This window comes from Oncorhynchus keta, unplaced genomic scaffold, assembly GCF_023373465.1.
Source record: "Oncorhynchus keta strain PuntledgeMale-10-30-2019 unplaced genomic scaffold, Oket_V2 Un_scaffold_4321_pilon_pilon, whole genome shotgun sequence".
Lineage (NCBI taxonomy): Eukaryota > Metazoa > Chordata > Actinopteri > Salmoniformes > Salmonidae > Oncorhynchus > Oncorhynchus keta.
The window spans coordinates 231,223-258,821 of record NW_026290939.1 but is presented as its reverse complement, the minus strand read 5'-3'; the positions used below and the strand labels follow the sequence as shown (position 1 = coordinate 258,821).

The 27,599-nt window shown below is 47.6% G+C and overlaps 1 protein-coding gene across 7 annotated transcripts in view; it reads right to left on the bottom strand.

Moving 5' to 3' along the window:
* Positions 1-27,599, bottom strand: part of phf20l1 (PHD finger protein 20 like 1) — a 78,862-nt gene that overhangs the window by 22,490 nt on the left and 28,773 nt on the right. For all 7 annotated transcript variants that reach the window (XM_052516327.1, XM_052516328.1, XM_052516330.1 and 4 more), the window contains 13 exons: positions 18,246-18,313; positions 16,609-16,733; positions 16,274-16,407; positions 15,335-15,541; positions 14,868-15,059; positions 14,621-14,680; positions 13,096-13,380; positions 10,855-11,061; positions 9,293-9,346; positions 9,057-9,158; positions 8,626-8,772; positions 931-1,004; positions 654-764 (listed from right to left, as the gene is read on the bottom strand). In XM_052516327.1, coding sequence (XP_052372287.1) covers positions 654-764; positions 931-1,004; positions 8,626-8,772; positions 9,057-9,158; positions 9,293-9,346; positions 10,855-11,061; positions 13,096-13,380; positions 14,621-14,680; positions 14,868-15,059; positions 15,335-15,541; positions 16,274-16,407; positions 16,609-16,733; positions 18,246-18,313 — 1,766 coding nt within the window. The remainder of the gene's footprint in view (positions 1-653; positions 765-930; positions 1,005-8,625; positions 8,773-9,056; positions 9,159-9,292; positions 9,347-10,854; positions 11,062-13,095; positions 13,381-14,620; positions 14,681-14,867; positions 15,060-15,334; positions 15,542-16,273; positions 16,408-16,608; positions 16,734-18,245; positions 18,314-27,599) is intronic.

The window sequence follows — 27,599 nt, the reverse complement described above, 5'->3', positions numbered from 1 at the left end:
CAGAACCACCCCCACCTCAGGCAGAACCACACCCACCTCAGGCAGAACCACACCCACCTCAGGCAGAACCACACCCACCTCAGGCAGAACCACACCCACCTCAGGCAGAACCACACCCACCTCAGGCAGAACCACACCCACCTCAGGCAGAACCACACCCACCTCAGGCAGAACCACCCCACCTCAGGCAGAACCACACCCACCTCAGGCAGAACCACCCCACCTCAGGCAGAACCACCCAGGCAGAACCACCCCACCTCAGGCAGAACCACCTCCACCTCAGGCAGAACCACAGAACCACACCTCAGGCAGAACCACCCCCACCTCAGGCAGAACCACCCCACCTCAGGCAGAACCACCCCACCTCAGGCAGAACCACCCCACCTCAGGCAGAACCACCCCACCTCAGGCAGAACCACCCCACCTCAGGCAGAACCACCCCCCACCTCAGGCAGAACCACCCCACCTCAGGCAGAACCACACCCACCTCAGGCAGAACCACACCCACCTCAGGCAGAACCACCCCACCTCAGGCAGAACCACCCCCCACCTCAGGCAGAACCACCCCACCTCAGGCAGAACCACCCCACCTCAGGCAGAACCACCCCACCTCAGGCAGAACACTAGTCTGAGGGCTCCAGTCAGTCCAGTACCTGAATCATGAATCCATTCTCCTCGTCCATCTCACAGATACAGCGGACGATCTCCTGGGTACCATCCTCATCCTCCTCCTGGAAGTCCTCCATGTTTAGAGAGTCAAAGTCCTGGTCGGAGGGTTCAAAACAAACCCCCTTAGTCACATCTATACATTTCCTAAGCTATAACACACAATCTATTACATAGAGGAGGATGCTAAAGGACCATGGAGTCCAGTCTGCTTCCTGTTTTCTATGTTTCCAGAAACAAATGGTAGTATGGTGACAACCCTACCTGGTTGTACTCATCTCCACTAAACAGCAGGCTCTCTGTGGTCGAGTCCTCCAGGAACTCTATGTCTGACAGATCTGGAGAGGGAGAGAGGGGGAGAGGAGGGAGAGAGAGAAAGGGGAGGGAGAGAAAGGGGGAGGGAGAGAAAGGGGGGGAGAGAAAGGGGGAGGGAGAGAGAGGAGGAGAGAAAGGGTGAGGGGAGAGAGAGGAGGGAGAGAGAGAGAGAGGGAGAGAGAGAGGGAGAGGAGAGAGAGAGAGAGAGAGAGAGGGAGGGAGAGAGAGAGAGGGAGGGAGGGAGAGAGAGAGGGAGAGGAGGGAGGGAGAGAGAGAGAGAGGAGAGAGAGGGAGAGAGAGGGAGAGAGAGGGAGAGAGAGAGAGAGGGGAGAGAGAGAGAGAGGGAGGGAGAGAGAGAGAGAGGGGAGGGAGAGAGAGAGGGAGGGAGAGAGGGAGGGAGAGAGAAGGGGGAGGGGGAGAGAGGGGGGAAAGAGGGAGAGAGAGAGAGAGGGAGAGAGAGAGAGAGAGGGAGGGAGAGAGAGGAGGGAGAGAGAGGGAGGGAGAGAGAGAGGGAGGGAGAAAGAGAGGGAGAGAAAGGGGAGGGGGAGAGAGGGAGGGAGATCGGGAGAGAATAAAAACAAGTGTAAAAACACTGCTCACATTCTTTACAACATAGATCTTGAAGTCATTTAAATTGTAAGAACGTCAGAAAACTATCGACTAAAGTTAACTTAGAAAACTGTCAGCTAAGCTAACTAAATACCAAGTGTGATCATCACAGAGTAATATACCAGTCTATTCCAATACTGAAAGGCTGAATAAAGGCTAGAGGGGCGTAAACACCTGTCAGAACCTTGAAAAACAGAGATCTAGTAGCCTGAGAAGAGATGGAGAAAGGGGACACGGTCCACATGAATCTCTTCTCAGGCTACTAGATCTAGAGATGGAGAAAGGGGACATGGTCCACATGAGTCTCTTCTCAGGCTACTAGATCTAGAGATGGAGAAAGGGGACACGGTCCACATGAATCTCTTCTCAGGCTACTAGATCTAGAGATGGAGAAAGGGGACATGGTCCACATGACTCTTCTCAGGCTACTCGATCTAGAGATGGAGAAAGGGGACATGGTCCACATGAGTCTCTTCTCAGGCTACTAGATCTAGAGATGGAGAAAGGGGACATGGTCCACATGAGTCTCTTCTCAGGCTACTAGATCTAGAGATGGAGAAAGGGGACATTGTCCACATGAGTCTCTTCTCAGGCTACTAGATCTAGAGATGGAGAAAGGGACATGGTCCACATGACTCTCTTCTCAGGCTACTAGATCTAGAGATGGAGAAAGGGGACATGGTCCACATGAGTCTCTTCTCAGGCTACTAGATCTAGAGATGGAGAAAGGGGACATGGTCCACATGAGTCTCTTCTCAGGCTACTAGATCTAGAGATGGAGAAAGGGGACATGGTCCACATGAGTCTCTTCTCAGGCTACTAGATCTAGAGATGGAGAAAGGGGACACGGTCCACATGAGTCTCTTCTCAGGCTACTAGATCTAGAGATGGAGAAAAGGGACATGGTCCACATGAGTCTCTTCTCAGGCTACTAGATCTAGAGATGGAGAAAGGGGACATGGTCCACATGAGTCTCTTCTCAGGCTACTAGATCTAGAGATGGAGAAAGGGGACACGATCCACATTAATCTCTTCTCAGGCTACTGGATCTAGAGATGGAGAAAGGGGACATGGTCCACATGAATCTCTTCTCAGGCTACTAGATATAGAGATGGAGAAAGGGGACAAGGTCCACATGAATCTCTTCTCAGGCTACTAGATCTAGAGATAGAGAAAGGGGACATGGTCCACATGAGTCTCTTCTCAGGCTACTAGATCTAGAGATGGAGAAAGGGGACAAGGTCCACATGAATCTCTTCTCAGGCTACTGGATCTAGAGATGGAGAAAGGGGACAAGGTCCACATGAATCTCTTCTCAGGCTACTAGATCTAGAGATGGAGAAAGGGGACACGGTCCACATGAATCTCTTCTCAGGCTACTGGATCTAGAGATGGAGAAAGGGAACATGGTCCACATGAGTCTCTTCTCAGGCTACTAGATCTAGAGATGGAGAAAGGGACAAGGTCCACATGAGTCTCTTCTCAGGCTACTAGATCTAGAGATGGAGAAAGGGGACAAGGTCCACATGAATCTCTTCTCAGGCTACTGGATCTAGAGATGGAGAAAGGGGACATGGTCCACATGAATCTCTTCTCAGGCTACTAGATCTAGAGATGGAGAAAGGGGACAAGGTCCACATGAATCTCTTCTCAGGCTACTGGATCTAGAGATGGAGAAAGGGAACATGGTCCACATGAATCTCTTCTCAGGCTACTAGATCTAGAGATGGAGAAAAGGGACATGGTCCACATGAATCTCTTCTCAGGCTACTGGATCTAGAGATGGAGAAAGGGGACAAGGTCCACATGAATCTCTTCTCAGGCTACTGGATCTAGAGATGGAGAAAGGGGACAAGGTCCACATTAATCTCTTCTCAGGCTACTAGATCTAGAGATGGAGAAAGGGGACAAGGTCCACATGAGTCTCTTCTCAGGCTACTAGATCTAGAGATGGAGAAAGGGGACACGGTCCACATGAATCTCTTCTCAGGCTACTGGATCTAGAGATGGAGAAAGGGGACACGGTCCACATGAATCTCTTCTCAGGCTACTGGATCTAGAGATGGAGAAAGGGGACACGGTCCACATGAATCTCTTCTCAGGCTACTGGATCTAGAGATGGAGAAAGGGACATGGTCCACATGAATCTCTTCTCAGGCTACTAGATATAGAGATGGAGAAAGGGGACAAGGTCCACATGAATCTCTTCTCAGGCTACTAGATCTAGAGATAGAGAAAGGGGACATGGTCCACATGAGTCTCTTCTCAGGCTACTAGATCTAGAGATGGAGAAAGGGGACAAGGTCCACATGAATCTCTTCTCAGGCTACTGGATCTAGAGATGGAGAAAGGGGACAAGGTCCACATGAATCTCTTCTCAGGCTACTAGATCTAGAGATGGAGAAAGGGGACACGGTCCACATGAATCTCTTCTCAGGCTACTGGATCTAGAGATGGAGAAAGGGAACATGGTCCACATGAGTCTCTTCTCAGGCTACTAGATCTAGAGATGGAGAAAGGGACAAGGTCCACATGAGTCTCTTCTCAGGCTACTAGATCTAGAGATGGAGAAAGGGGACAAGGTCCACATGAATCTCTTCTCAGGCTACTGGATCTAGAGATGGAGAAAGGGGACATGGTCCACATGAATCTCTTCTCAGGCTACTAGATCTAGAGATGGAGAAAGGGGACAAGGTCCACATGAATCTCTTCTCAGGCTACTGGATCTAGAGATGGAGAAAGGGAACATGGTCCACATGAATCTCTTCTCAGGCTACTAGATCTAGAGATGGAGAAAAGGGACATGGTCCACATGAATCTCTTCTCAGGCTACTGGATCTAGAGATGGAGAAAGGGGACAAGGTCCACATGAATCTCTTCTCAGGCTACTGGATCTAGAGATGGAGAAAGGGGACAAGGTCCACATTAATCTCTTCTCAGGCTACTAGATCTAGAGATGGAGAAAGGGGACAAGGTCCACATGAGTCTCTTCTCAGGCTACTAGATCTAGAGATGGAGAAAGGGGACACGGTCCACATGAATCTCTTCTCAGGCTACTGGATCTAGAGATGGAGAAAGGGGACACGGTCCACATGAATCTCTTCTCAGGCTACTGGATCTAGAGATGGAGAAAGGGGACACCCACATGAATCTCTTCTCAGGCTACTGGATCTAGAGATGGAGAAAGGGGACACGGTCCACATGAATCTCTTCTCAGGCTACTGGATCTAGAGATGGAGAAAGGGGACACGGTCCACATGAGTCTCTTCTCAGGCTACTAGATCTAGAGATGGAGAAAGGGGACACGGTCCACATGAATATCTTCTCAGGCTACTGGATCTAGAGATGGAGAAAGGGGACACGGTCCACATGAATCTCTTCTCAGGCTACTAGATCTAGAGATGGAGATAGGGGACATGGTCCACATGAATCTCTTCTCAGGCTACTAGATCTAGAGATGGAGAAAGGGGACATGGTCCACATGAGTCTCTTCTCAGGCTACTAGATCTAGAGATGGAGAAAGGGGACAAGGTCCACATGAATCTCTTCTCAGGCTACTGGATCTAGAGATGGAGAAAGGGGACAAGGTCCACATGAATCTCTTCTCAGGCTACTAGATCTAGAGATGGAGAAAGGGGACACGGTCCACATGAATCTCTTCTCAGGCTACTGGATCTAGAGATGGAGAAAGGGAACATGGTCCACATGAGTCTCTTCTCAGGCTACTAGATCTAGAGATGGAGAAAGGGGACAAGGTCCACATGAGTCTCTTCTCAGGCTACTAGATCTAGAGATGGAGAAAGGGGACAAGGTCCACATGAATCTCTTCTCAGGCTACTGGATCTAGAGATGGAGAAAGGGGACATGGTCCAGAATCTCTTCTCAGGCTACTAGATCTAGAGATGGAGAAAGGGGACAAGGTCCACATGAATCTCTTCCTACTGGATCTAGAGATGGAGAAAGGGAACATGGTCCACATGAATCTCTTCTCAGGCTACTAGATCTAGAGATGGAGAAAAGGGACATGGTCCACATGAATCCTTCTCAGGCTACTGGATCTAGAGATGGAGAAAGGGGACAAGGTCCACATGAATCTCTTCAGGCTACTGGATCTAGAGATGGAGAAAGGGGACAAGGTCCACCTCTTCTCAGGCTACTAGATCAGGATGGAGAAAGGGACCCACATGAGTCTCTTCTCAGGCTACTAGATCTAGAGATGGAGAAAGGGGACACGGTCCACATGAATCTCTTCTCAGGCTACTGGATCTAGAGATGGAGAAAGGGGACACGGTCCACATGAATCTCTTCTCAGGCTACTGGATCTAGAGATGGAGAAAGGGGACCGGTCCACATGAATCTCTTCTCAGGCTACTGGATCTAGAGATGGAGAAAGGGGACACGGTCCACATGAATCTCTTCTCAGGCTACTGGATCTAGAGATGGAGAAAGGGGACACGGTCCACATGAGTCTCTTCTCAGGCTACTAGATCTAGAGATGGAGAAAGGGGACACGGTCCACATGAATATCTTCTCAGGCTACTGGATCTAGAGATGGAGAAAGGGGACACGGTCCACATGAATCTCTTCTCAGGCTACTAGATCTAGAGATGGAGATACCATGGTCCACATGAATCTCTTCTCAGGCTACTAGATCTAGAGATGGAGAAAGGGACATGGTCCACATGAGTCTCTTCTCAGGCTACTAGATCTAGAGATGGAGAAAGGGGACCGGTCCACATGAATCTCTTCTCAGGCTACTAGATCTAGAGATGGAGAAAGGGGACAAGGTCCACATGAATCTCTTCTCAGGCTACTGGATCTAGAGATGGAGAAAGGGGACAAGGTCCACATGAATCTCTTCTCAGGCTACTAGATCTAGAGATGGAGAAAGGGGACAAGGTCCACATGAATCTCTTCTCAGGCTACTGGATCTAGAGATGGAGAAAGGGAACATGGTCCACATGAGTCTCTTCTCAGGCTACTAGATCTAGAGATGGAGAAAGGGGACAAGGTCCACATGAGTCTCTTCTCAGGCTACTAGATCTAGAGATGGAGAAAGGGGACAAGGTCCACATGAATCTCTTCTCAGGCTACTAATCTAGAGATGGAGAAAGGGGACACGGTCCACATGAGTCTCTTCAGGCTACTAGATCTAGAGATGGAGAAAAGGGACATGGTCCACATGAATCTCTTCTCAGGCTACTGGATCTAGAGATGGAGAAAGGGGACAAGGTCCAATGAATCTCTTCTCAGGCTACTGGATCTAGAGATGGAGAAAGGGGGACGGTCCACATGAATCTCTTCTCAGGCTACTGGATCTAGAGATGGAGAAAGGGGACACGGTCCACATGAATCTCTTCTCAGGCTACTAGATCTAGAGATGGAGAAAGGGGACATGGTCCACATTAATCTCTTCTCAGGCTACTAGATCTAGAGATGGAGAAAGGGGACACGGTCCACATGAGTCTCTTCTCAGGCTACTAGATCTAGAGATGGAGAAAGGGGACACGGTCCACATGAATCTCTTCTCAGGCTACTGGATCTAGAGATGGAGAAAGGGGACACGGTCCACATGAATCTCTTCTCAGGCTACTGGATCTAGAGATGGAGAAAGGGGACACGGTCCACATGAATCTCTTCTCAGGCTACTGGATCTAGAGATGGAGAAAGGGGACACGGTCCACATGAATCTCTTCTCAGGCTACTGGATCTAGAGATGGAGAAAGGGGACATGGTCCACATGAATCTCTTCTCAGGCTACTAGATCTAGAGATGGAGAAAGGGGACATGGTCCACATGAGTCTCTTCTCAGGCTACTAGATCTAGAGATGGAGAAAGGGGACATGGTCCACATGAATCTCTTCTCAGGCTACTCGATCTAGAGATGGAGAAAGGGGACAAGGTCCACATGAATCTCTTCTCAGGCTACTGGATCTAGAGATGGAGAAAGGGGACACGGTCCACATGAATCTCTTCTCAGGCTACTGGATCTAGAGATGGAGAAAGGGGACACGGTCCACATGAATCTCTTCTCAGGCTACTAGATCTAGAGATGGAGAAAGGGGACATGGTCCACATTAATCTCTTCTCAGGCTACTAGATCTAGAGATGGAGAAAGGGGACACGGTCCACATGAATCTCTTCTCAGGCTACTGGATCTAGAGATGGAGAAAGGGGACACGGTCCACATGAATCTCTTCTCAGGCTACTGGATCTAGAGATGGAGAAAGGGGACACGAGAATCTCTTCTCAGGCTACTGGATCTAGAGATGGAGAAAGGGGACACGGTCCACATGAATCTCTTCTCAGGCTACTGGATCTAGAGATGGAGAAAGGGGACATGGTCCACATGAATCTCTTCTCAGGCTACTAGATCTAGAGATGGAGAAAGGGGACATGGTCCACATGAGTCTCTTCTCAGGCTACTAGATCTAGAGATGGAGAAAGGGGACATGGTCCACATGAATCTCTTCTCAGGCTACTCGATCTAGAGATGGAGAAAGGGGACATGGTCCACATGAGTCTCTTCTCAGGCTACTAGATCTCTGTGAGGACCCCAGGATAGATAACTAGTAAATACTCCCTCAAAATGTCAACCTAGAAAAAAGGAGAGCAGATAGGATCCTTTTCTTTACCCAATAACATTCTACAGCAACATTCTACAGCAACATTCTACAGCAACATTCTACAGCAACATTCTACAGCAACATTCTACAGCAACATTCTACAGCAACATTCTACAGCAATATTCTACAGCAATATTCTACAGCAACATTCTACAGCAACATTCTACAGCAACATTCTACAGCAATATTCTACAGCAACATTCTACAGCAACATTCTACAGCAATATAGGGTCCACATGATGTCTGATTCAGAGTAATGACGTATGATGAATAACAATAAAAACACTATATGTGAGTTGATCAATTTGAACAGCACATTCATGTAAGAGATGTGATCAGTTGATATACACATGTATTTACACGCGTTCATTTCATAGAAAAGATGCCCTGTCAGGCGATTCCCACTCACTCTCTCCGGTCAGGTCCACAGAGAGGATGGCGCGGGGGTACTGGTAATGTTTGGTGGTGGAGCAGGAGGAAGAGGAGGAGCGGTGAAGAGCAGACGCCGTAGATCGCTCCAGGAAGGACAGGGACATGTCATCGTAGTCAGAATAACCTGCAGGTGACAAAACACAGAATGTGTTTTTATGATGTATTGAAGATGTGCTACTTCTAGCGTCTGTTTATCTTTCACATCGCTGTTTATTGGTGTTGTGTGTATTGGCTGGGGCAATTAAACTCCCCCCTTTGAGGATTGATTAAGTACTATCTTATGTCTCGTCTTAAATATATATATGTTTACAATAAGCTATACAAATGGACAGGTCATTCGCTGACAACATACTACACACAACAGCAGGAGCCCTTGGAGAAACATTAAGACACCTGAACTAAACGTACAGTGCTGCTTAGATTTCCTCTTCTTCTTCTTCTTCTTCTTCTGTTTCATTTTGAAGTGTTCCTTCTCTTTCCTGTCCCTCCGCTCTTTATCCTTCTTTTTTCCTAAAAACAACAACAACAACAACAACAACAACAACAGAACATCTATTTAAATCACCAACTGATTTTTGCTCGGAACAACAGGAGGAATGTTATTTATTACAACTGCTAAGAAGAGAAGTAGAACACAATCTCACCGATCACCTGGGATTTCTCCTCCAGTTTCACCTTCTTCTCATTCTTTATTAACCCTGTAGAAGGAGTCACGTAATTCAATCACAGTTCTCTGCAGCGAACTGGGTTGATTTAAATGTGCGACCCAAACGGCACCCTATTCCCTATATAGTGCACTACTTTAGATTGTTTCGTTTCCCCTCTGTCGTATTTCATGAGTTTTTCTTCTCATCTATATCACTCCCTCATGGTGTGTTGTTGGCCACTAACCTGGCTCCAGACCTCACAGGCCCTCAGGAAGGCCCACTGCCCTGCCACTAACCTGGTTCCAGACCTCACAGCCCCTCAGGAAGGCCCACTGCCCTGCCACTAACCTGGCTCCAGACCTCACAGCCCCTCAGGAAGGCCCACTGCCCTGCCACTAACCTGGCTCCAGACCTCACAGCCCCTCAGGAAGGCCCACTGCCCTGCCACTAACCTGGCTCCAGACCTCACAGCCCCTCAGGAAGGCCCACTGCCCTGCCACTAACCTGGTTCCAGACCTCACAGCCCCTCAGGAAGGCCCACTGCCCTGCCACTAACCTGGCTCCAGACCTCACAGCCCCTCAGGAAGGCCCACTGCCCTGCCACTAACCTGGCTCCAGACCTCACAGCCCCTCAGGAAGGCCCACTGCCCTGCCACTAACCTGGCTCCAGACCTCACAGCCCCTCAGGAAGGCCCACTACCCTGCCACTAACCCGGCTCCAGGTCTTACAGCCCCACTGCCCTGCCACTAACCTGGCTCCAGGTCTTACAGCCCCACTGCCCTGCCACTAACCCGGCTCCAGGTCTTACAGCCCCACTGCCCTGCCACTAACCCGGCTCCAGGTCTTACAGCCCCACTGCCCTGCCACTAACCTGGCTCCAGACCTCACAGCCCCACTGCCCTGCCACTAACCCGGCTCCAGGTCTTACAGCCCCACTGCCCTGCCACTGGCCCAGGTCTTACAGCCCCACTGCCCTGCCACTAACCTGGCTCCAGACCTCACAGCCCCACTGCCCTGCCACTAACCCGGCTCCAGGTCTTACAGCCCCACTGCCCTGCCACTAACCTGGCTCCAGGTCTTACAGCCCCACTGCCCTGCCACTAACCTGGCTCCAGGTCTTACAGCCCCACTGCCCTGCCACTAACCCGGCTCCAGGTCTTACAGCCCCACTGCCCTGCCACTAACCTGGCTCCAGACCTCACAGCCCCACTGCCCTGCCACTAACCCGGCTCCAGGTCTTACAGCCCCACTGCCCTGCCACTAACCTGGCTCCAGGGTCTTACAGCCCCACTGCCCTGCCACTAACCTGGCTCCAGGTCTTACAGCCCCACTGCCCTGCCACTAACCTGGCTCCAGGTCTTACAGCCCCACTGCCCTGCCACTAACCCGGCTCCAGGTCTTACAGCCCCACTGCCCTGCCACTAACCCGGCTCCAGGTCTTACAGCCCCACTGCCCTGCCACTAACCTGGCTCCAGACCTCACAGCCCCTCAGGAAGGCCCACTACCCTGCCACTAAACTGGCTCCAGGTCTTACAGCCCCACTGCCCTGCCACTAACCTGGCTCCAGGTGCTTGTCCTTCTTCAGAATCTTGTCGTGGAGGGACTCGAAGCTCTTCTCCTGAGGCGGCGGAGGGAGAGACAGCTCTGTGCTGTCAGAGCTCATGGAGGCAGAGGAGCGCTTCTTCCTGTTCAACCTGGGAGGTTTCAGACAGCTCCCCAGTCCAGTACATTCCAGTTGGAACATATGGCCCGGAGGGTACAGTGCTGAGGGACAGAGGAGACAGTATAAAACATACGGCCCTGAGGGGACAGAGGAGACAGTATAAAACATACGGCCCTGAGGGGACAGAGGAGACAGGATAAAACATATGGCCCTGAGGGGACAGAGGAGACAGTATAAAACATACGGCCCTGAGGGGACAGAGGAGACAGTATAAAACATACGGCCCTGAGGGGACAGAGGAGACAGTATAAAACATACGGCCCTGAGGGGACAGAGGAGACAGTATAAAACATACGGCCCTGAGGGGACAGAGGAGACAGTATAAAACATACGGCCCTGAGGGGACAGAGGAGACAGTATAAAACATATGGCCCTGAGGGGACAGAGGAGACAGGATAAAACATATGGCCCTGAGGGGACAGAGGAGACAGTATAAAACATACGGCCCTGAGGGGACAGGATAAAACATATGGCCCTGAGGGGACAGAGGAGACAGTATAAAACATATGGCCCAGAGGGGACAGAGGAGACAGGATAAAACATATGGCCCAGAGGGGACAGAGGAGACAGTATAAAACATATGGCCCAGAGGGGACAGCGCTGAGGGACAGAGGAGACAGTATAAAACATACGGCCCTGAGGGGACAGAGGAGACAGTATAAAACATACGGCCCTGAGGGGACAGAGGAGACAGTATAAAACATACGGCCCTGAGGGGACAGAGGAGACAGTATAAAACATACGGCCCTGAGGGGACAGAGGAGACAGTATAAAACATACGGCCCTGAGGGGACAGAGGAGACAGTATAAAACATATGGCCCTGAGGGGACAGAGGAGACAGTATAAAACATATGGCCCTGAGGGGACAGAGGAGACAGTATAAAACATATGGCCCTGAGGGGACAGTATAAAACATATGGCCCTGAGGGGACAGAGGAGACAGTATAAAACATATGGCCCTGAGGGGACAGAGGAGACAGTATAAAACATATGGCCCTGAGGGGACAGAGGAGACAGTATAAAACATATGGCCCTGAGGGGACAGAGGAGACAGTATAAAACATATGGCCCTGAGGGGACAGTATAAAACATATGGCCCTGAGGGGACAGAGGAGACAGTATAAAACATACGGCCCTGAGGGGACAGAGGAGACAGTATAAAACATACGGCCCTGAGGGGACAGAGGAGACAGGATAAAACATACGGCCCTGAGGGGACAGAGGAGACAGTATAAAACATACGGCCCTGAGGGGACAGAGGAGACAGTATAAAACATACGGCCCTGAGGGGACAGAGGAGACAGTATAAAACATACGGCCCTGAGGGGACAGAGGAGACAGTATAAAACATACGGCCCTGAGGGGACAGAGGAGCCAGTATAAAACATATGGCCCTGAGGGGACAGAGGAGACAGGATAAAACATATGGCCCTGAGGGAACAGAGGAGACAGTATAAAACATACGGCCCTGAGGGGACAGAGGAGACAGTATAAAACATATGGCCCTGAGGGGACAGAGGAGACAGTATAAAACATACGCCCTGAGGGGACAGAGGAGACAGGATAAAACATATGGCCCTGAGGGGACAGAGGAGACAGTATAAAACATATGGCCCAGAGGGGACGCTGAGGGACAGAGGAGACAGTATAAAACATACGGCCCTGAGGGGACAGAGGAGACAGTATAAAACATACGGCCCTGAGGGGACAGAGGAGACAGTATAAAACATATGGCCCTGAGGGGACAGAGGAGACAGTATAAAACATATGGCCCTGAGGGGACAGAGGAGACAGTATAAAACATATGGCCCTGAGGGGACAGAGGAGACAGTATAAAACATATGGCCCTGAGGGGACAGAGGAGACAGTATAAAACATATGGCCCTGAGGGGACAGCGCTGAGGGACAGAGGGGGGTGAGAGAGAGTATAAGGTTGGGCTCTGGACAAAAGTAGTGCACTATATAGGGAATAGGGTGCCATTTGGGATACAACCTAAAACAATGTTGTGAATTTGTGTATTCAAGTTACATACAACTAACTGTGTTTTCAAATGAATGGAATCTAAATCCATACACGATGAGGTGGAGACAGTCCTGCGTCTCTTTGTGTTGTCAGGGACCTCCAGCAGGGTGGTGGTGGTGGGCATGGAGGCTGAGGTGGCCCGGGTACGACCAGCCCTTTCTGGGGAGCCTGGCAGCTCAGAGTCCTGGAGGTCTTTGTCAGCGTTGTGGTAATACTTGAGGTGGTAGTCCAGCAGCTTGGCTTTGCGGAAGGCCTTGGAGCACCCAGGGATCTTACACTTGTAGAGGTCCAGGTCGTTGGGAGACGTTGGGTCATCACACCACTTGGTGTTCATGACTGAGAGAGAGAGAGAGAGAGAGAGAGAGAGAGGACACACAGAGGAGAGAGAGAGAGAGGACACACAGAGGAGAGAGAGAGAGAGGACACACAGAGGAGAGAGAGAGAGAGGACACACAGAGGAGAGAGAGAGAGAGGACACACAGAGGAGAGAGAGAGAGAGGACACACAGAGGAGAGAGAGAGAGAGAGACACAGAGAGAGAGAGAGAGAGAGAGAGAGAGAGAGAGACACACAGAGGAGAGAGAGAGAGAGGACACAGAAGAGAGAGTGAGAGAGGTGACACAGAAGAGAGAGAGAGAGAGAGTGACACACAGAAGAGAGAGAGAGAGAGGTGACACAGAAGAGAGAGAGGTGACACAGAGGAGAGAGAGAGAGAGGTGAAATTCCACAGTGTGCCATCACAGCAGCAAGATTTGTGACCTGTTGCCACGAGAAAAGGGCAACCAGTGAAGAACAAACACCATTGTAAATACAACCCATATTTATGCTTATTCATTTTATCTTGTGTCCTTTAACTATTTGTACATTGTATATATATATATAATATGACATTTGTAATGTCTTTACTGTTTTTAAACTTCTGTATGTGTAATGTTTACTGTTAATTTTTGTTGTTTTTCACTTTATATATTCACTTTGTATGTTGTCCACCTCACTTGCTTTGTCAATGTTAACACATGTTTCCCATGCCAATAAAGCCCTTGAATTGAATTGAATTGAGAGGTGACGCACAGAGAGGAGAGAGAGGAGAGAGAGGAGAGAGAGAAAGAGAGAAAGAGAGAAAGAGAGAAAGAGAGAAAGAGAGAGAGAGAGAGAGAGAGAGAGAGAGACGAGAGAGAGAGAGAGATGACACACAGACGAGAGAGAGAGAGAGAGAGAGATGACACACAGAGAGAGAGAGAGAGAGAGAGAGATGACACACAGACGAGAGAGAGCGAGAGAGAGAGAGAGAGAGAGAGAGAGAGACACACAAAGGAGAGAGAGTGAGGGGGAGGGAATGTTTTTCTGGATTATCAAGTCTCTCAGTCCAGAACATGACACCCTTTTTGTTTAAGCTGGGCTGAAGAGCGTTTGAGTATGCTTCCATTCTATCGGACAGAGAGGACTTGGTAAAGATCGGCTTCTTACCGGAACATGAATAATAATTGCAGTAAGCCTTGAAGGAAATGAAAAGTAATGGTTGAAAGTAATACAATCAAAGTGAAATAATCTGGAATAAAGTCGAGGAGAAAACCTACTTGGCTCCCTGGTGTGTTTGTTTAGTTTCGAGGTCCTGGTAATACTTCTCCTCACAGCAGCTGCAAATCAAACAGAAACTCAGATGGATTAGGACATTATCTAACGGACATTATCCTGTACAATGTCTGACCCTAACGGCACCCTACTCCCATAGAAAGTACACTACTTTAGCACACTTTGTAGGGAATAGAGGGCCATTTGAGATGCTAGAGTTGAGAATAAATAACTCCCCCAGTCAAGAATTACCTGCAGCTGGGAATTTGTCTGCCACTGCCGTATGATTGGCTGATGGCCCGTCAGTCAGCTGGTCTCTGTGTGTGATTGGTGGATGAGATGGTGTGAGGATGGAGGCAGCAGATGAAGGTGTAGGTGGTATGCCGACACAGTAGTTGTGGAGGGTCGATGACTCTGCCTTCTCCACAGAGTTTGTCATTTGATCTAAAGGAGGACAATCACACACAGAATAGATTCAAGGTTGAATAAATAGACCTGTTTTCCTGGTTGTTCATGTTTTGTTTTTTCTTGGTCAGGGTTGTATTCATTAGTGCACACTGTAGCAAAACATTTTGTCACGCAAAATTAAAAACAAGCGTTTGTTATTTGACAAGTTCAGGTCGTTCCCTCCCTGTTTCGGCCCATTCAGTTCCTAGTTAATATGACCCCGTTCGCGAAGGTCGTCAGGAAGAACTCCTGTCCCTCGAGGCTGCACTCACCCTCTGGAGAGGAGGGGTCTTTGTGAGATGTGTTGTGCTCCCTCCCATGGGGTGAGAGGTCAGGGCACTGGGTGGTGGCGGGTTGAGAGGTCACGCTGGGGTCAGAGTTCATATCAGGGCTGACGGTGGCCAGGCGCTGGGAGCGTCTCCTCCTCTGGCTCTGTTCTGAGCTCCTGGGGGAGTCTGGAGGAACCGTCTCACCATGCCCTGTTGGAGAGGAAGCACAGCCCCGTCACTTAACAAACAACCAAATGACCCACTAAGTATCATCATGGAAAATAGTTTTGTGCTGACAGTGATCGTAGCCCGAGCTCCCCAAGTCTTACTACTGTTGGGTTCTGAGAATATGAAATATACTAATTCATGTCACTGAGGGAGAGAGCTTAATGTATAACGTTTACATTATGTCAGGATATGTTTTTGTTAGCCATCAGGCATCCTATGGGTGGGATCCTCTGGGATGAGAAGAGACACAGTCTGGTACCAATCACCATGTCAGCCTTGAGTTGGGGAGGAGTGAGCACTTTGAGGTAGCGGTCAGGTCAGATGAAGTGAGGAAGAACAGATATCACTAAGGTTCTGTCTAGCAACAGAGATGCATTGGTTGTTTAGAGGTGTAGGAGGAGACTCAGCATAGGAGGAAGGGTTAAATATCAGTGCTTGTGTGAACAACGTCTTTGACTAATGCAGCTGTATTGGTCCTCTGGGAAAAATAAACTTGTTTAAGCTTTCATAGAGTCTGTGGAGTTTTTACTGGGAGAATTAGAACCTAACACTTCTGAGGCAATTAGTTCGTTTTTCCCCCCCAAAAAATCTTCCAAAAACTGTATACATAAAGTTCATATTTGTAACACCACTTGTGTCTAAGACTATACACTACTTTGAGTTAGTTAGTGGAAGTACTTTTCCCACTGTGATCCTGTCCCTCAGCAGACAGACCTGAGGTAGCCGTGTCTGGGCAGCTGTGTCTGGGGGAGGGACTCAGCATGGACTCTGGGGCTGACATGGTGTCCTCCCCAGCAGACAGAGTAGTGATGGAGCACGGTGGTCTGGACGCTCTCTGCTTCTGGCTGCTGTTAACCAAGACAAACGGGCTCTTCATTATTTAACAAATTATTATACAAATAGCAACAAAAAATATGAATTACAAGTACAACTTACAATTACATTATTAATGACAAATTATTACCTGATTACAATACACTGTAAATATACCAATAAAGCACAGATTTCCTAGGGCATTGAAAGCCAATAGCTATCTTGTCAAACGCTACCTGTTGGACTCCCCAGAGTGGTGCTTCAGACGCCTGTTCCGACACTTGGCTGGAGAGCCCGTCACAGAGGACCCCGTCTGTCTCTGGCCCTGTAAGGAATCCTGGTCTGCTGTTCTTGGTACCTTCTGGAACAATACACAGAGGAATAAACAGTGGGATTGCTGTCATGAACTGACTCTTGGGTTAAGTCCCAAATGGGATCCTATTCCGTATTTAGTGCACTACTTTTGTTATGGGCTCTGGTCCAAAGCAGTGCGCTATATAGGGAATAGGATGCCATTGGGGACACAATCTTAGAAAAACAAATACTATGGCGCAAAGTCTGTCTTTTTAAGTTATTTTATGTATGTATGTATGTATGTATGTATGTATGTATGTATGTATGTATGTACTACAGTGAGTGACTAGCTGGTACCTGTTGTTGGGACATTATCTACACTACAGTGAGTGACTAGCTGGTACCTGTTGTTGGGACATTATCTACACTACAGTGAGTGACTAGCTGGTACCTGTTGTTGGGACATTATCTACACTACAGTGAGTGACTAGCTGGTACCTGTTGTTGGGACATTATCTACACTACAGTGAGTGACTAGCTGGTACCTGTTGTTGGGACATTATCTACACTACAGTGAGTGACTAGCTGGTACCTGTTGTTGGGACATTATCTACACTACAGTGAGTGACTAGCTGGTACCTGTTGTTGGGACATTATCTACACTACAGTGAGTGACTAGCTGGTACCTGTTGTTGGGACATTATCTACACTACAGTGAGTGACTAGCTGGTACCTGTTGTTGGGACATTATCTACACTACAGTGAGTGACTAGCTGGTACCTGTTGTTGGGACATTATCTACACTACAGTGAGTGACTAGCTGGTACCTGTTGTTGGGACATTATCTACACTACAGTGAGTGACTAGCTGGTACCTGTTGTTGGGACATTATCTACACTACAGTGAGTGACTAGCTGGTACCTGTTGTTGGGACATTATCTACACTACAGTGAGTGACTAGCTGGTACCTGTTGTTGGGACATTATCTACACTACAGTGAGTGACTAGCTGGTACCTGTTGTTGGGACATTATCTACACTACAGTGAGTGACTAGCTGGTACCTGTTGTTGGGACATTATCTACACTACAGTGAGTGACTAGCTGGTACCTGTTGTTGGGACATTATCTACACTACAGTGAGTGACTAGCTGGTACCTGTTGTTGGGACATTATCTACACTACAGTGAGTGACTAGCTGGTACCTGTTGTTGGGACATTATCTACACTACAGTGAGTGACTAGCTGGTACCTGTTGTTGGGACATTATCTACACTACAGTGAGTGACTAGCTGGTACCTGTTGTTGGGACATTATCTACACTACAGTGAGTGACTAGCTGGTACCTGTTGTTGGGACATTATCTACACTACAGTGAGTGACTAGCTGGTACCTGTTGTTGGGACATTATCTATACTACAGTGAGTGACTAGCTGGTACCTGTTGTTGGGACATTATCTACACTACAGTGAGTGACTAGCTGGTACCTGTTGTTGGGACATTATCTACACTACAGTGAGTGACTAGCTGGTACCTGTTGTTGGGACATTATCTATACTACAGTGAGTGACTAGCTGGTACCTGTTGTTGGGACGTCACTGGGACTTCTGTCCGCTCCTTCTTACAGTCAGCATCATCTTCATGGGATTCTGAAAGGCAGAGGGAGAAGAATATAACAGGTCCATTAACAGGTTGGAACGCCACACACACTGGCTGTCCCAAATGGCACCCTATATCCTCTATAGTGTACTACCTTTGGCCCAGTCCCTGGTCAAAAGTAGTGCCCTATAAAGGGAATAGGGTGTAATTTGGGAGACACATTGTACATGTGATGGTTAACTAAGAAGGAGGGCCCTGGGGTGAAATATGACCTGTGGTTTTACAGGCCTGGATCCTCCAGGGTGAACTATGACCTGTGGTTTTACAGGCCTGGATCCTCCAGGGTGAACTATGACCTGTTGTTTTACAGGCCTGGATCCTCCAGGGTGAAATATGACCTGTGGTTTTACAGGCCTGGATCCTCCAGGGTGAAATATGACCTGTGGTTTTACAGGCCTGGATCCTCCAGGGTGAAATATGACCTGTTGTTTTACAGGCCTGGATCCTCCAGGGTGAAATATGACCTGGTTTTACAGGCCTGGATCCTCCAGGGTGAAATATGACCTGAGGTTTTACAGGCCTGGATCCTCCAGGGTGAAATATGACCTGTGGTTTTACAGGCCTGGATCCTCCAGGGTGAAATATGACCTGTTGTTTTACAGGCCTGGATCCTCCAGGGTGAAATATGACCTGTTGTTTTACAGGCCTGGATCCTCCAGGGTGAAATATGACCTGTGGTTTTACAGGCCTGGATCCTCCAGGGTGAAATATGACCTGTGGTTTTACAGGCCTGGATCCTCCAGGGTGAAATATGACCTGTTGTTTTACAGGCCTGGATCCTCCAGGGTGAAATATGACCTGTGGTTTTACAGGCCTGGATCCTCCAGGGTGAAATATGACCTGTGGTTTTACAGGCCTGGATCCTCCAGGGTGAAATATGACCTGTGGTTTTACAGGCCTGGATCCTCCAGGGTGAAATATGACCTGTGGTTTTACAGGCCTGGATCCTCCAGGGTGAAATATGACCTGTGGTTTTACAGGCCTGGATCCTCCAGGGTGAAATATGACCTGTTGTTTTACAGGCCTGGATCCTCCAGGGTGAAATATGACCTGTGGTTTTACAGGCCTGGATCCTCCAGGGTGAAATATGACCTGTGGTTTTACAGGCCTGGATCCTCCAGGGTGAAATATGACCTGTGGTTTTACAGGCCTGGATCCTCCGGGGTGAAATATGACCTGTGGTTTTACAGGCCTGGATCCTCCAGGGTGAAATATGACCTGTGGTTTTACAGGCCTGGATCCTCCAGGGTGAAATATGACCTGTTGTTTTACAGGCCTGGATCCTCCAGGGTGAAATATGACCTGTTGTTTTACAGGCCTGGATCCTCCAGGGTGAAATATGACCTGTGGTTTTACAGGCCTGGATCCTCCAGGGTGAAATATGACCTGTGGTTTTACAGGCCTGGATCCTCCAGGGTGAAATATGACCTGTTGTTTTACAGGCCTGGATCCTCCAGGGTGAAATATGACCTGTTGTTTTACAGGCCTGGATCCTCCAGGGTGAAATATGACCTGTTGTTTTACAGGCCTGGATCCTCCAGGGTGAAATATGACCTGTTGTTTTACAGGCCTGGATCCTCCAGGGTGAAATATGACCTGTTGTTTTACAGGCCTGGATCCTCCAGGGTGAAATATGACCTGTTGTTTTACAGGCCTGGATCCTCCAGGGTGAAATATGACCTGTTGTTTTACAGGCCTGGATCCTCCAGGGTGAAATATGACCTGTTGTTTTACAGGCCTGGATCCTCCAGGGTGAAATATGACCTGTTGTTTTACAGGCCTGGATCCTCCAGGGTGAAATATGACCTGTTGTTTTACAGGCCTGGATCCTCCAGGGTGAAATATGACCTGTTGTTTTACAGGCCTGGATCCTCCAGGGTGAAATATGACCTGTTGTTTTACAGGCCTGGATCCTCCAGGGTGAAATATGACCTGTGGTTTTACAGGCCTGGATCCTCCAGGGTGAAATATGACCTGTGGTTTTACAGGCCTGGATCCTCCAGGGTGAAATATGACCTGTGGTTTTACAGGCCTGGATCCTCCAGGGTGAAATATGACCTGTTGTTTTACAGGCCTGGATCCTCCAGGGTGAAATATGACCTGTTGTTTTACAGGCCTGGATCCTCCAGGGTGAAATATGACCTGTGGTTTTACAGGCCTGGATCCTCCAGGGTGAAATATGACCTGTGGTTTTACAGGCCTGGATCCTCCAGGGTGAAATATGACCTGTTGTTTTACAGGCCTGGATCCTCCAGGGTGAAATATGACCTGTTGTTTTACAGGCCTGGATCCTCCAGGGTGAAATATGACCTGTGGTTTTACAGGCCTGGATCCTCCAGGGTGAAATATGACCTGTGGTTTTACAGGCCTGGATCCTCCAGGGTGAAATATGACCTGTTGTTTTACAGGCCTGGATCCTCCAGGGTGAAATATGACCTGTGGTTTTACAGGCCTGGATCCTCCAGGGTGAAATATGACCTGTGGTTTTACAGGCCTGGATCCTCCAGGGTGAAATATGACCTGTGGTTTTACAGGCCTGGATCCTCCAGGGTGAAATATGACCTGTTGTTTTACAGGCCTGGATCCTCCAGGGTGAAATATGACCTGTTGTTTTACAGGCCTGGATCCTCCAGGGTGAAATATGACCTGTGGTTTTACAGGCCTGGATCCTCCAGGGTGAAATATGACCTGTGGTTTTACAGGCCTGGATCCTCCAGGGTGAAATATGACCTGTGGTTTTACAGGCCTGGATCCTCCAGGGTGAAATATGACCTGTGGTTTTACAGGCCTGGATCCTCCAGGGTGAAATATGACCTGTGGTTTTACAGGCCTGGATCCTCCAGGGTGAAATATGACCTGTGGTTTTACAGGCCTGGATCCTCCAGGGTGAAATATGACCTGTTGTTTTACAGGCCTGGATCCTCCAGGGTGAAATATGACCTGTTGTTTTACAGGCCTGGATCCTCCAGGGTGAAATATGACCTGTGGTTTTACAGGCCTGGATCCTCCAGGGTGAAATATGACCTGTGGTTTTACAGGCCTGGATCCTCCGGGGTGAAATATGACCTGTGGTTTTACAGGCCTGGATCCTCCAGGGTGAAATATGACCTGTGTTTTACAGGCCTGGATCCTCCAGGGTGAAATATGACCTGTTGTTTTACAGGCCTGGATCCTCCAGGGTGAAATATGACCTGTGGTTTTACAGGCCTGGATCCTCCAGGGTGAAATATGACCTGTGGTTTTACAGGCCTGGATCCTCCAGGGTGAAATATGACCTGTTGTTTTACAGGCCTGGATCCTCCAGGGTGAAATATGACCTGTGGTTTTACAGGCCTGGATCCTCCAGGGTGAAATATGACCTGTGGTTTTACAGGCCTGGATCCTCCAGGGTGAAATATGACCTGTGGTTTTACAGGCCTGGATCCTCCAGGGTGAAATATGACCTGTGGTTTTACAGGCCTGGATCCTCCAGGGTGAAATATGACCTGTGGTTTTACAGGCCTGGATCCTCCAGGGTGAAATATGACCTGTGGTTTTACAGGCCTGGATCCTCCAGGGTGAAATATGACCTGTGGTTTTACAGGCCTGGATCCTCCAGGGTGAAATATGACCTGTGGTTTTACAGGCCTGGATCCTCCAGGGTGAAATATGACCTGTGGTTTTACAGGCCTGGATCCTCCAGGGTGAAATATGACCTGTGGTTTTACAGGCCTGGATCCTCCAGGGTGAAATATGACCTGTTGTTTTACAGGCCTGGATCCTCCAGGGTGAAATATGACCTGTGGTTTTACAGGCCTGGATCCTCCAGGGTGAAATATGACCTGTGGTTTTACAGGCCTGGATCCTCCAGGGTGAAATATGACCTGTACAGGCCTGGATCCTCCAGGGTGAAATATGACCTGTGGTTTTACAGGCCTGGATCCTCCAGGGTGAAATATGACCTGTGGGCCTTTTGAAATATGACCTGTGGTTTTACAGGCCTGGATCCTCCAGGGTGAAATATGACCTGTGTTTTACAGGCCTGGATCCTCCAGGGTGAAATATGACCTGTGGTTTTACAGGCCTGGATCCTCCAGGGTGAAATATGACCTGTTGTTTTACAGGCCTGGATCCTCCAGGGTGAAATATGACCTGTTGTTTTACAGGCCTGACCTGTTGTTTTACAGGCCTGGATCCTCCAGGGTGAAATATGACCTGTGGTTTTACAGGCCTGGATCCTCCAGGGTGAAATATGACCTGTGGTTTTACAGGCCTGGATCCTCCAGGGTGAAATATGACCTGTGGTTTTACAGGCCTGGATCCTCCAGGGTGAAATATGACCTGTTGTTTTACAGGCCTGGATCCTCCGGGGTGAAATATGACCTGTGGTTTTACAGGCCTGGATCCTCCAGGGTGAACAGGCCTGGATCCTCCATATGACCTGTTGTTTTACAGGCCTGGATCCTCCAGGGTGAAATATGACCTGTGGTTTTACAGGCCTGGATCCTCCAGGGTGAAATATGACCTGTTGTTTTACCCTGGATCCTCCAGGGTGAAATTGACCTGTGGTTTTACAGGCCTGGATCCTCCAGGGTGAAATATGACCTGTGGTTTTACAGGCCTGGATCCTCCAGGGTGAAATATGACCTGTGGTTTTACAGGCCTGGATCCTCCAGGGTGAAATATGACCTGTGGTTTTACAGGCCTGGATCCTCCAGGGTGAAATATGACCTGTGGTTTTACAGGCCTGGATCCTCCAGGGTGAAATATGACCTGTTGTTTTACAGGCCTGGATCCTCCAGGGTGAAATATGACCTGTGGTTTTACAGGCCTGGATCCTCCAGGGTGAAATATGACCTGTGGTTTTACAGGCCTGGATCCTCCAGGGTGAAATATGACCTGTGGTTTTACAGGCCTGGATCCTCCAGGGTGAAATATGACCTGTGGTTTTACAGGCCTGGATCCTCCAGGGTGAAATATGACCTGTGTTTTACAGGCCTGGATCCTCCAGGGTGAAATATGACCTGTGGTTTTACAGGCCTGGATCCTCCAGGGTGAAATATGACCTGTGGTTTTACAGGCCTGGATCCTCCAGGGTGAAATATGACCTGTGGTTTTACAGGCCTGGATCCTCCAGGGTGAAATATGACCTGTGGTTTTACAGGCCTGGATCCTCCAGGGTGAAATATGACCTGACAGGCCTGGATCCTCCAGGGTGAAATATGACCTGTGGTTTTACAGGCCTGGATCCTCCAGGGTGAAATATGACCTGTTGTTTTACAGGCCTGGATCCTCCAGGGTGAAATATGACCTGTGGTTTTACAGGCCTGGATCCTCCAGGGTGAAATATGACCTGTGGTTTTACAGGCCTGGATCCTCCAGGGTGAAATATGACCTGTTGTTTTACAGGCCTGGATCCTCCAGGGTGAAATATGACCTGAAATATGACCTGTGGTTTTACAGGCCTGGATCCTCCAGGGTGAAATATGACCTGTGGTTTTACAGGCCTGGATCCTCCAGGGTGAAATATGACCTGTGGTTTTACAGGCCTGGATCCTCCAGGGTGAAATATGACCTGTTGTTTTACAGGCCTGGATCCTCCAGGGTGAAATATGACCTGTTGTTTTACAGGCCTGGATCCTCCAGGGTGAAATATGACCTGTGGTTTTACAGGCCTGGATCCTCCAGGGTGAAATATGACCTGTGGTTTTACAGGCCTGGATCCTCCGGGTGAAATATGACCTGTGGTTTTACAGGCCTGGATCCTCCAGGGTGAAATATGACCTGTGGTTTTACAGGCCTGGATCCTCCACCTGTGGTTTTAGGCCTGGATCCTCCAGGGTGAAATATGACCTGTGGTTTTACAGGCCTGGATCCTCCAGGGTGAAATATGACCTGTGGTTTTACAGGCCTGGATCCTCCAGGGTGAAATATGACCTGTTGTTTTACAGGCCTGGATCCTCCAGGGTGAAATATGACCTGTTGTTTTACAGGCCTGGATCCTCCAGGGTGAAATATGACCTGTGGTTTTACAGGCCTGGATCCTCCAGGGTGAAATATGACCTGTGGTTTTACAGGCCTGGATCCTCCAGGGTGAAATATGACCTGTGGTTTTACAGGCCTGGATCCTCCAGGGTGAACTATGACCTGTGGTTTTACAGGCCTGGACCCTCTGAGTTGAATAACATGCTATCTTGTCCATTTCTCCTTCTCTTAGATCTCATGTCTTGCTGCTCTGAGGAGGGCTTGGTTTCTTACTCATCATCACCACGGCGTCTTTGTTATCATTGGAGAGGTTGAGAGTAAAGAATCATAACATCTAAATGATACCACTACTCCACTATCACACTGCTGTATGATACTAGCTACATGACAACAGTAACATCTAAATGATACCACTACTCCACTACTCCATATCACTGCTGTATGATACTAGCTACATGACAACAGTAACATCTAAATGATACCACTACTCCACTACTCCATATCACTGCTGTATGATATAGCTACCATCTAAATGATACCACTACTCCATATCACTGCTGTATGATACTAGCTACATGACAACAGTAACATCTAAATGATACCACTACTCCATATCACTGCTGTATGATACTAGCTACATGACAACAGTAACATCTAAATGATACCACTACACTACTCCATATCACTGCTGTATGATACTAGCTACATGACAACAGTAACATCTAAATGATACCACTACTCCACTACTCCATATCACTGCTGTATGATACTAGCTACATGACAACAGTAACATCTAAATGATACCACTACTCCATATCACTGCTGTATGATACTAGCTACATGACAACAGTAACATCTAAATGATACCACTACTCCATTTCACTGCTGTATGATACTAGCTACATGACAACAGTAACATCTAAATGATACCACTACTCCACTACTCCATATCACTGCTGTATGATACTAGCTACATGACAACAGTAACATCTAAATGATACCACTACTCCATATCACTGCTGTATGATACTAGCTACATGACAACAGTAACATCTAAATGATACCACTACTCCACTACTCCATATCACTGCTGTATGATACTAGCTACATGACAACAGTAACATCTAAATGATACCACTACTCCATATCACTGCTGTATGATACTAGCTACATGACAACAGTAACATCTAAATGATTCCACTACTCCATATCACTGCTGTATGATACTAGCTACATGACAACAGTAACATCTAAATGATACCACTACTCCATTTCACTGCTGTATGATACTAGCTACATGACAACTGTAACATCTAAATGATACCACTACTCCATATCACTGCTGTATGATACTAGCTACATGACAACAGTAACATCTAAATGATACCACTACTCCATTTCACTGCTGTATGATACTAGCTACATGACAACAGTAACATCTAAATGATACCACTACTCCACTGCTGTATGATACTAGCTACATGACAACTGTAACATCTAAATGATTCTGCTGTATGATACTAGCTACATGACAACAGTAACATCTAAATGATACCACTACTCCATTTCACTGCTGTATGATACTAGCTACATGACAACAGTAACATCTAAATGATACCACTACTCCACTACTCCATATCACTGCTGTATGATACTAGCTACATGACAACAGTAACATCTAAATGATACCACTACTCCATTTCACTGCTGTATGATACTAGCTACATGACAACAGTAACATCTAAATGATACCACTACTCCACTACTCCATATCACTGCTGTATGATACTAGCTACATGACAACAGTAACATCTAAATGATACCACTACTCCATATCACTGCTGTATGATACTAGCTACATGACAACAGTAACATCTAAATGATACCACTACTCCACTACTCCATATCACTGCTGTATGATATTAGCTACATGACAACAGTAACATCTAAATGATACCACTACTCCACTACTCCATATCACTGCTGTATGATACTAGCTACATGACAACAGTAACATCTAAATGATACCACTACTCCATATCACTGCTGTATGATACTAGCTACATGACAACAGTAACATCTAAATGATACCACTACTCCATATCACTGCTGTATGATACTAGCTACATGACAACAGTAACATCTAAATGATACCACTACTCCACTACTCCATATCACTGCTGTATGATACTAGCTACATGACAACAGTAACATCTAAATGATACCACTACTCCACTACTCCATATCACTGCTGTATGATACTAGCTACATGACAACAGTAACATCTAAATGATACCACTACTCCACTACTCCATATCACTGCTGTATGATACTAGCTACATGACAACAGTAACATCTAAATGATACCACTACTCCATATCACTGCTGTATGATACTAGCTACATGACAACAGTAACATCTAAATGATACCACTACTCCACTACTCCATATCACTGCTGTATGATACTAGCTACATGACAACAGTAACATCTAAATGATACCACTACTCCATATCACTGCTGTATGATACTCTACATGACAACAGTAACATCTAATGATACCACTATGATACTAGCTACATGACAACAGTAACATCTAAATGATACCACTACTCCATATCACTGCTGTATGATACTAGCTACATGACAACAGTAACATCTAAATGATACCACTACTCCACTACTCCATATCACTGCTGTATGATACTAGCTACATGACAACAGTAACATCTAAATGATACCACTACTCCATATCACTGCTGTATGATACTAGCTACATGACAACAGTAACATCTAAATGATACCACTACTACATATCACTGCTGTATGATACTAGCTACATGACAACTGTAACATCTAAATGATGCCACTACTACATATCACAGCTGTATGATATTAGCTACATGACAACTGTAACATCTAAATGATACCACTACTCCATATCACTGCTGTATGATACTAGCTACATGACAACAGTAACATCTAAATGATACCACTACTCCATATCACTGCTGTATGATACTAGCTACATGACAACAGTAACATCTAAATGATACCACTACTCCATTTCACTGCTGTATGATACTAGCTACATGACAACAGTAACATCTAAATGATTCCACTACTCCATATCACTGCTGTATGATACTAGCTACATGACAACAGTAACATCTAAATGATACCACTACTCCATTTCACTGCTGTATGATACTAGCTACATGACAACTGTAACATCTAAATGATTCCACTACTCCATATCACTGCTGTATGATACTAGCTACATGACAACAGTAACATCTAAATGATACCACTA